Source organism: Gekko japonicus, unplaced genomic scaffold (assembly GCF_001447785.1).
Source record: "Gekko japonicus isolate JY-2015 unplaced genomic scaffold, Gekko_japonicus_V1.1 scaffold269, whole genome shotgun sequence".
NCBI lineage: Eukaryota > Metazoa > Chordata > Lepidosauria > Squamata > Gekkonidae > Gekko > Gekko japonicus.
In genome coordinates this window covers 208,340-218,608 of record NW_015168659.1, presented here as the reverse complement: position 1 = coordinate 218,608, position 10,269 = coordinate 208,340, and the positions used below count along the sequence as shown (strand labels likewise).

At 41.4% G+C, this 10,269-nt stretch overlaps 1 protein-coding gene across 1 annotated transcript in view; it reads right to left on the bottom strand.

Moving 5' to 3' along the window:
• The window catches only part of HMCN1 (hemicentin 1), a 234,521-nt gene that overhangs the window by 18,427 nt on the left and 205,825 nt on the right, over positions 1-10,269 (bottom strand). The window contains exons 81-87 of the mRNA XM_015415242.1: positions 8,671-8,841; positions 6,486-6,656; positions 5,564-5,734; positions 4,705-4,875; positions 2,806-2,955; positions 1,408-1,545; positions 846-967 (exon numbers count right to left, since the gene is read on the bottom strand). Of these exons, the coding sequence (XP_015270728.1) occupies positions 846-967; positions 1,408-1,545; positions 2,806-2,955; positions 4,705-4,875; positions 5,564-5,734; positions 6,486-6,656; positions 8,671-8,841 (1,094 nt within the window). The remainder of the gene's footprint in view (positions 1-845; positions 968-1,407; positions 1,546-2,805; positions 2,956-4,704; positions 4,876-5,563; positions 5,735-6,485; positions 6,657-8,670; positions 8,842-10,269) is intronic.

Genomic DNA, 10,269 nt, shown 5'->3' with positions numbered 1-10,269 from the left:
ATTCCTGCCCAAAAATAGCCCTGGAGATTACTGGGTCCCAGATTCCCACCATCTCTATCCAGCAAACGCAATGTGGACTCACAGAATGGAATGACAGGATACTTAAGATTAACTCACTGCCTGTGCTACATGACCCCCAAACTACCTCTTAAACTGCAGGCAAAGTTAGATCCAGGTGGTCAGCCATGTTGGTCTGAAGCAGTAGAAAAGATTTAGAGTCCAGTGGCACCTTTAAGACCAACAAAGTTTTATTGAAAGGATGAGTTTTTGTGTGCACACACACGAAATCTGAAAGTGTGTGTACACATGAAAGCTCATACCTTGAATACAACTTTGTTGGTCTTAAAGGTGCCACTGGACTCTAAATCTGTTCTGCAGGCAAAGTTGTGACATTAATCCATTTGGCTGGCAGCTGAAAGCACTCCCTTTGGGAAGCAGAGGACTATGCTCAAAATGGAGGCAACCCATAACTTTCTGCAGTGGCAGAAGAAAAGAAAAGGGCTTTTCAGAAATGGAAGTGTTAAGAGTAAGAGAAAGAAACAAGGGTATCAGCATGGTGCAAAGAAGGCAATTTAAATGGCTAGAGCCGAATCATGACCAACTGAGTCAACAATCATCAAAGAGGACCTTACCTACAGGAGCTCTTAAATGCCTACAAAAGTGGTATCACGTATCATGTGTGTCATATAATGCACTAACAGTGTAATTCTATATCAAGTTCATGCCTCCAGTACTTCTGCCCCTTATATGACTTCTCTTATAGGACCAGGATATAATGCCAGCCACTCAAGTTCACTAACTATATGAAAGGTTTAGGATTGCATCAATTTCTTTAAGTGATTTACCTTTACATTAACTTCAGCTGAAGACTGTAGCTGTAGTACATAGCCACTGACAACAACGTCTAAGAGCAAAGAACCGTCTGGGTCCAAGCCGCGAGCAATGTGAGTCATTCGTAAAATTTCCCCTGTGAATTGTAAGAATAGTTCTAATTGGTCACGCAGATTTTCCATCAGCAGCCCTAGATTTGAAATTAATTAAGCAACAAACTATTTAAATTTTCGTTTAGACTTCTTTATAGTCACCCTCTTGGAGTGGACAAGTGACAGTGGTTACAAGACTTTCACCCCCCCAAAAAAATGTTGAAGTTGTGTTTTAAAAATCTATTTCCTGGTGCTCTTGCAGTCAGTGGTGCTCAGAAGTAATAGATAGGTGTGATCTTTACTCCACTACCCCTGCCCCTTCTGATCCGCTCCAGAAGTAATAGAAAGGTGTGATCTTTACTCCACTACCCCTGCCCCTTCTGATCCGCTCCAGAACCCAAACTCAATATGTAGTAAATAGTTTTGAACAAACCTTGTTCATTAGCCATGCAAAGTAGAAACCTGTATCTCAGTTTTGACTAACCTGTTGCAAATTCCACTTGTGTCTCTCTCTTGAAAACAGCATTGGTAAGTGAAAACCCATTCAAGGCCTCTCCAATTTCCTTGGCAGTGGTCCAATAAATAGGACTTACAATAGAAACTAGTGCTTTCATCACTGGACCTGGAGGGCCAAAAGGATAAGCATAAAAGCAAAATAACTATTTTTGGTGATATCCTTCAATTTTGCCTTCCAGAATGTCTCTAAGGTGGTTTAGATCATCACGTGACATTTTTATAAACTTCCTCTTTTGTTACTATGGCATGCAGCCTCCAAGAGCCTCAGAGAAACCATCCCAGCTGCTCCCGAGGCATCCAGGAGTAGATTGGTAGGTGCAACCACGGGCACTCCCTGGCTACTCTCCAGGGAGAAGGGAGTCTCCTCAAATGCCTTCAACTGGCACAGTGGGGGAAGAGGCACTGAGAGAAGGAGAAGAAGCAGGGGTTTTGATCACCCAAGCCAAGGCCTTTGAATACAAGGGAGAGGTGTGAGGCAACATCTGCTACTATGGACACTGTTATGTACTGATGGAGCTTGGGTCTGAGCGAAGGCTCCAAAGGCCTTCAAGGCTATTGGTTGTGTTGCCGGTAACGGCCAATCATATTTGTTGCTTATAATCCAATAGCTGCACTCTCAATAGTTACTTTGCATATGGTTCATGCAAATGAAGGATCCTAGCTGCCTACTTGGTATTGGTTGTTGTTTAAGGTAGCCGTGGTTTCTACGAATATAAATTGGTTCCTGTTGAGTCTGTGTCTTTGGTTTGGAAGTTCAATGTTACTGTGAAAAGAGCTGCCTCGTCTCAATACCTAATAGACACAGCCTGTGATAAGGAAAGCATTTGCTCTACTGAGGTGGTGGGGCTTGGTAGCATCTAGCAGACGTCTCACATAAAGGCCAGGGCTGTGCTCCATCAGGCTCTGATGAGTGAGGATTGTGACAGTTACCAACAGCAACCAATCAAATATTTTTATGACACCTGCAGTGCAAATCATAAATCAGTTTTCTGAAGAAAAGTCTATCTACTCTCTAGGTTTCCTTACTGCCATTCTAGAATATGACAGCATTCATGTTCATCATACCCTCTTTGAAAAATTGACATGCACCATGACTATCACATCATACAAACTCAATCTCATATTTCATTGGTCTTATTTCTGGACAAGTATATGTCTTGCCATTCAGACAACTAATTTGTATGTCATGTTCAGACATAAGAGGAGCTTGTAAGGATGTGCCCACAAAATAAACACAAAAGGTGGCGCACGGTGGTTTAATATGGACCGTTCTTACCAACACTAAATTACTATTTCAATTGAATAAATGTGTGGAAGTTTGACAAACCTAAAAAAAACCCTTTAAGTACCAAAGAAACAGACTTACCAAGGCTTCGAGGAATATTTGTAATCTTGGCTTGTATTCTTTGTGTGTCCAGATCTGGATGATCTATTATGGTGGCGTTCAGGAAAGCTATTCCAAACTCAACATCGTTAATATTGCCAATGACACTTCCTCTAGCGCGTGGAGGCCCACCTATTGCCAGGGAAGGAGGGGATCTGTAAAAACTCTTAGTTTGCAATATTTCGAAGGGGAAAAGGTGTTATTGCTCACACTCAGAGCTGTAATGTGATCACAGGGCCTTCTCTGATTAACAAAACATAACATGAAACAGCACACCTAAATGATAACGTTATCAGGCTTATCCCAGGACACATATCCCCAGAGACATACCCAGAACTGTTTTATCAGATGAAGAGTCCTCTGAGTGAAAAGAGCAATTATTGCTTAACTCCACAAACCACGTTAACACAACAAATGATCACAGAAAAAAGAAACAGAACAAACTACTTGGGGAATTCAGGCAGGCACTATGCAGTTATTTGGTTAGGCTCCTGGCCAGAAACACCAGAGTATATTAATCATACTGACACATCAGACCTCTGTGTTCCGGTGCCACATTTAAGGAAATAACAACTTAAAATATAGCAAGTGTTGCAAACAGCACAGACATCTCTATGTGTGTGCTTTAAAAAAATGTTTTCACAACATTTAATCAGATTTCTACATATTTGTACACTTTCAGGTTCAGAGAACTACAAGTAACTTCCCTTGCATCACACTGCATTTTTAACAATTTCCAGCCTTCCCAAATGATGAATGGCTGTATTCATTTGCAGAAATCTGCCATTTCCAAATTCGTAATGGAATAATCTATGAAGCTGTCTTATACAGAATCAGACCATCGGTCCTCCAGCCCTGTCGTATCTCCACTGACAGGCAGAGGCTCTCTGAGAGGACGAACTGGTAAGAATCAACTAACAGACTCTTCCTGAGATTTATTTGTTTACTTTTAGAAAGGCCAACATCAAGAATATGCTCAGAACACCAAAAATGGGAGTTTGCTGCAGCATTGCTGAGCTTCCCCTGCTTTAAAGATGCGAGGCCCCTCGAAATGATCTATCCTGGCCAGTACTGTCTATTTATTCTGTTAGTGGTGTTCCAGGGTTTCAAAGAGTCAAGCCAGTTGGGGGACCCGCAGGCCCCACTGCTAGCTGGGGGGCTCCTTGCACCTGACATATGCACAGCAGCCGTGAGGCACCCACATCCTCCTCAATGGCAGCAATGCATTTCCCCATCCACCACTTCTGCAGCAGAGGCAGTAGCGCATGCACCAATCTATGGTGGTAGCAACAATGTATGTACTTATCTTCCCTTTCCCCATCAGCAGTGCCCATCCTCACAGGCTGAAAGAGTCGCTCCTCCTCTCAACACAGCCAGCTGCTCTGTATGGCAGGCAGGGAGGAGATGGAACCCGGCTTAGGATTAACAACCAAATCCCTGAGCATTTCCCCTCTGCTCTAATCAAACTGATAACTATGTGCCTTGTACCTCTGTATCCTGAGTTCCTTCTTTGCAAGACTCCTCCCACCTTCTGACTGGGATAGAAGGACTCAGGGATCCCCATTCTGACTCATATCTGATGATGGGAATGAACAAATAATAGGGTGTTTACTGTACATTTGTATTGTTTTAGCCTTCGAATTGTTAGCTGCCTTGAGCCACAAGGGGAAAGGTGAAGCATAACTAATAAATTAAATAAATAATGAAGAAAGAGTAAGAGAAGTCTCTTGAAAAACAATTATCAGATTATTGTGCAATGGTACCTTTGATTCAAGACACCTCTGCATGGCAGAATGTCCTAAGCCAGATACTGTTGAATGAACAGTATTTTTTCCCTTTCTTGTTTGTTTCTCTGCAATTGTGAGTCTTGGGTTTGCCTACCTGGACAAGTTAGGATGTTACACCTGGATATCTGTGAGCTGTCTCCAGGGCAAGGACGTCCACTGTCAGATGGGGATGGGTTGTTGCACAGACGTGAACGTGTCTGCTTGCCCCTTCCACAAGATGCAGAACATGTGCTCCAAGGTTGCCATGGACCCCAGTTACCATCCACTGTAAACCAGTGCACAGAGTTGGTTGAGACAGGAATTAACTATGTCACCATTGATTCTGACATTCACCCTTAATAACATGAATGAACAACAAATGTATAGGTATCATCTAAATGTTATAGGTAACTTTGGGCTAAAACTGGAATCCCCATTGCTAACAACAGGTATTAGAGGGAGATGGGCTGCTGAAATGGGTCTAGACCCTCAGGTCAGTCACAGCGTGTCCCATTTACTGGGTGACAAGCTTCTATAGAGTTGCCACTTAGTACCTGCTGCTAAGACACCGGTTGCATGGAGCAAGGGTGCTATATATTCCACCTCTCTTTGCACACTCATTGAAAGCAGCAGCAGAATGGCAAAATGATGCTACTCAGCATTAGAGAAAATATAACACTGGGAGATTCAGAAACTCTGGCTCCTTTTCCAGTCATGTGACATTTAGACATAACTGGGACTGTTCCACATTTGAAGACATAGGTCTGTGATCATGCAGTTTGGGCCACAAAAGGATAATAACCCAATGGTAGAGACCTTAACATTTAAGATCTATCAGGCCTGATGGTGCCTACAAAGAGTTAAAGAGGACTTTCTCTGAAGGGTCTGCTATTTTGCTTATCATCGTAAATTGTTAATGTTTATTGCTTCACATGTATGCATGTAGTAGCCCTATATGTATCATGGTAACTTACCAGGACATAGCTCTATATTACATCTCTGTATCTGTGTATCAGCACCCATGCAGGCTCTCCCTCCATTGAATGGACGAGGATTGTCACAAGTCCGGTATCTCCTCATCTGACCACCATTACATGTTCGGCTGCAAGTTCCCCAATTGCTCCAGGGACCCCAGTTACCGTGAACTTGAAACAGAACATTTTGAATAAGTAATATTTACTGCCTGAGGACACAACAGACACTGGAAAGTCCAAATGAATAATTTTGCCCCTTGCAAAAGAAAATATGTATGTTATGGAAGACATATTGCTTTGTACTCCAGTTCATATGTGCTTTACATCAGGGTGGGAAATTTAAGATGCTTTTCATATTGCATGTAGCCTTGCTCCTTTTGTATGTAAGCCATGTGGCTTTTGTATGTAAACCCCTTTTGTAGATGAATGATGTGGATAGACTCCTCTGTCCACAACTGCAATACTGACAGAAAGTATTTCTGGGGTTAAACTGAATAATGTTACTGCAATACACTATGGAAAGATTTCGCTGATAAAAGTAGGAGTTATGTGAGCTTATGATAGCCACTGCCATAGAAAGGGAATGCTCTGACCAATCAGCATCTTTCCTCTGAGAACTGTATGCAGCCCCACTCTTCCCCCTTTCAGTTCAGCCATGTTATAAAACATTGCAATATAAACTAACTCTTGGGTGTGTGCATATTAATGAAACATATTTGAGTGCCATTTCTGTAACTGATTTAACAACTGGAAATAGGTTAGCAGAGAACCTTCTAGAAATTAGTGTTCTAATCCCCAAAAATACAGCATGGGCGCTATCATTTGATTTGGCTTCTGTCTGGCACCAGGTAAAGACCAATAGGTGTCTCTGCTTTGTAAACCTCCTCCGCAATTCATTGGCTCTGAACCTAAAAGTACTTACCAGGGCACAAGTCACTGTTACAAAAGTCTATCTGTATGTCATTTCCTTCACATTTGTGTCCGCCATACTGTGGAAGTGGATCGGAGCAGTCTCTTGTTCTCTGTCGAGTGCCACTTCCACAGGATACTGTACAGGCAGTCCAGCTGGACCATGGAGCCCATTTTCCATTCACTGGATAAAGAGTATATCTTTTACAAACTTGCATGGTTACTACCCATCAAACCCACCTCCCTTTCCACCACTAGAACATTAGCTCTATCTGTACTCTATATAATTACACTGGACTGCAAGAATAATGAGAGCCAATGTAGTGTAGTGGTTAGAATGTCCAATTCAGCCTAGGGAGATCTGGGTTTGAATCCCCACTCTGATAGAAGCTTGTTGGGTGACCTTGGAGCAGTCACATGCTCTCAGGCTAACCTACAGAGTACCTACTATGAGGATAAAATGGAGGAGAATAGCTACCTATGCAAGGTCAACATCTAAGGGATGGTTTCTGCATGAATGTATGGCAATTGATTTCTTCATTATTACATTATTGGTTTAATATTTGTTTATTTACATTAGTTACTTTTCTGTACAACTGCCTAAAAACAATATAATGTAAAATATAAAAAAGATTCTATTGATTTTATTCTACTAGTAAAATAAGCTAAAATGGAAAAAATAGCAACAAAAAAGTCAGTTACTGAGGACTTGCTGCTTGCTGCTGAAAGCATAAAGTGATTCTACTGAAACTTATTACATTTGAAGTTTCATTGGAAGACATGAAAGCTCCATCCGTGTGTTTGGTTGATGATGGGTTATTCACACAAGCAAGTTATCAGTCAATTAAAAGCATGGGTGAACCAGATGCACATGTCTCTGGGTATTCTACACTAATGTACATGCACAGATACTATACATATACAAACAGTGAAATAACACTCTCAGGAAGAGCTCACAATGGTAGTAAAAGAATCACTTTGAGCTGAAAAACACCTAGGTTACAGTCAGCTCTTTAGGACCTATTTATGCATTCAGCAGAATCACAAGTTAGAGCTTTTCTGAACTATACAATTTTTGAAATGTATGGAAAATACAGCTAGGGAAGGGCACAAACTGGGGAAATGCAGTTCAGTTTGTGGCCAACAACAACTGAACCACAAACTGAACCAGGAGGTATGTTCGTGAACTGAACCAGTTTGTAGTTCATGGCCCCCAAACCACAGTCCCTTTCAACGGGGTTTGTAGGAAGCCTGAAAAACAGCTGTGTGGTGGGGAAATGCTCCTCACCACTCAGCTGTTTTGGGCTGTCTTGTGCAGTCACGGAAGACAGCCCGAAAAACAGCTGTGTGGCTGGGAGGTGCTGTTCTGAGCTGTCTTACTTTAAAGGCTGTCTTGCTTTACTCTTTTTGAAGAACTACTGCAAGATGCATTCCCCTGATGAAGCCTGTTGGCGAAACACAAGGGGAATTTTTGGAAATTTAACTGAGTAATAAAACATATTTTTACCTGATTTTGCACCATCAGCCTTGGCCCTGTTGTTTAATCTCCTGTGACTGGTGCTGCTCGTTATTTTCTTGCTTTGAGCAAGAATTCTTTGAGCAAATGGGGAGGAAATTTTTCATTTAATTTAGGGGTTACATGTTTTGATTATTTTATCCTCCTGTCTTTAATCATAGGCAGTGATGCAGTAGTAAAAGAGATAAAGATCTGTAAAATTTGCATATGGTTATATAGTTAAGGTCCTAACTTGGTTTCCTGAGATACTATCAGCACAGATTTTATAAATAAAAGGAAGGAACTTTCAAAAACTTGATTGTTCCAGGTAGTATACTTCATAGTTTATGGAAAACCTGTTCCTCTCTAAGCAAAAGCAAACCATTTTCCTTTCTTTTTAATCTGAAGTATGATGTTGGTGTGCTACTGCATACAAATATAACAGCCTGATCCACTGAGCATTTGCAGCCCTTCTGTGAACACAGATCTCTGTGCACAGGAGGCTTGTCAATGGGATGTGTGCATTAATGGTAGGAAGCATACGCATGGAAGGTGAGGAGAGTATGTCTTCTTTACAACCTTCTGTGCTTTAAAGCGGAGGACGGATGTCCTTATATTATACAGTCTTTTAAAATGAACCGAAGACTCTTTCTTGAAAAATCAGAGTGCTAGAAATAAACAATGCATGAAATTTGCAACTTACCAGGACAGTCTTGCTCACTGCAAACCTGCATCTGTGAATCAGGTCCATCACAGGAAGAGCCATCAAGTGATGGAGGTGGGTTATTGCATAATCTTAGTCTGGTATGAGTACCTTTGCCACATGTCTCACTGCAAGGTCCCCAAGGAAGCCAAGAGCCCCAAGCGCCGTTAACTAGGAGACAGACAGATTTTCAAGTCTAAACAGAACATTGTTTTCTTTCTTAGAAACAATGGGTTGGATCCCAAGGAGTTTCATTGCTGAGAGAATGATACTTACACTAGCAGAATTTAATTTCCTTTAGTGGAGAATGTATGTATGATTTTTGCCCATTTCCTTCCTGCTGTGGATCCACGGTTATTTATTTAAAATATTTATATGTCACCTCTTCAGAGACCTGCTCAAGGTGGCTCACAATGTACAAGATAAAACCACAAAACATAAAATAATTAAAATCACACCCTCGTGCTCCTTTGGGGAGTCTCCTAACCCCTGGGAGCAGAGTTTAAGGGTGTTTCATGGACTGCAGAAGGAGGGAGAGGTGGGAAAGTCCTGTTCTGTGAACCTGGCTCCACTCATGGCAATTTGGATCCAACCCATTGTATTTATAGATTTTTAATAATAATTGGAAAACACAAAAGACATTGTGATTAAAGTATCTAAAAACAGTGAAGCTGATTTTCAGTACATACTATTCTTAGATCTTAGAAAACTCCTTAGACACCAAAGTCTATGTATTGTCGATAAAATTCATGCCAAATCAGTCCCTTTTTTAGGTTCACTTCATAATATCCATAAATAAAATAATCCATATGTGCCCCAGAGAACACTGACTCTCCCTGGCCAGAGGGAGGACATAAGGGCCCTGTGGGACCTTTTACAGTTCCGCAGGGCCTGTAAAACGGAGCTCTTCCACCAGGCCTTCAAATAGGAGCCGCCACTGATGAATGAGACATCGGAAACTGAACATACTACATTCATCGTTGGATATTGCCTCTCTTCATTGGACCATGTATAGTCACCGCCGTTAACAGTATTATTAGCACTTTATGTAAATTGTTGTTTATGTGAATTTTATTGTATTTATTGTTTTATCGCATTTTACCTGTGTACGCCGCCTTGAGCCAGTTTGCCCCGCCATAGGCGGGATATAAATTGAAAGTAATAAATTAATAAATAAAGTTCAGCTGTTGCTTCAGAAACAGCTTCTTTCTGAGGCCCTTAAGAACTCATTATTCAAACTGAATTTTTAAAAAACTACATTATGGCACCAGTTCGATCTAATGTTTTGAATCAGCAGTTTGCTACATGGTTCTTCAGAGAAAGGATACTGAAACTCATATGGTTTGGTACAGAACCCCTTGAGAAGTAAGATATAATTTTCTGCTGCTATGATGAAGAATCTTCTTCACCCAAAGAGTGATTAACACATGGAATTCACTGCCACAGGAGGTGGTGGCGGCTACAAGCATGGACAGCTTCAAGACGGAATTAGATAAGCATATGGAGCAGAAGTCCATCAGTGGCTATTAGCCACAAGGTATAGACAAGAACTCTCAGGCTGGGGCAAGTGATGCTCTGTATTCTTGTTGCTTGGGGGGG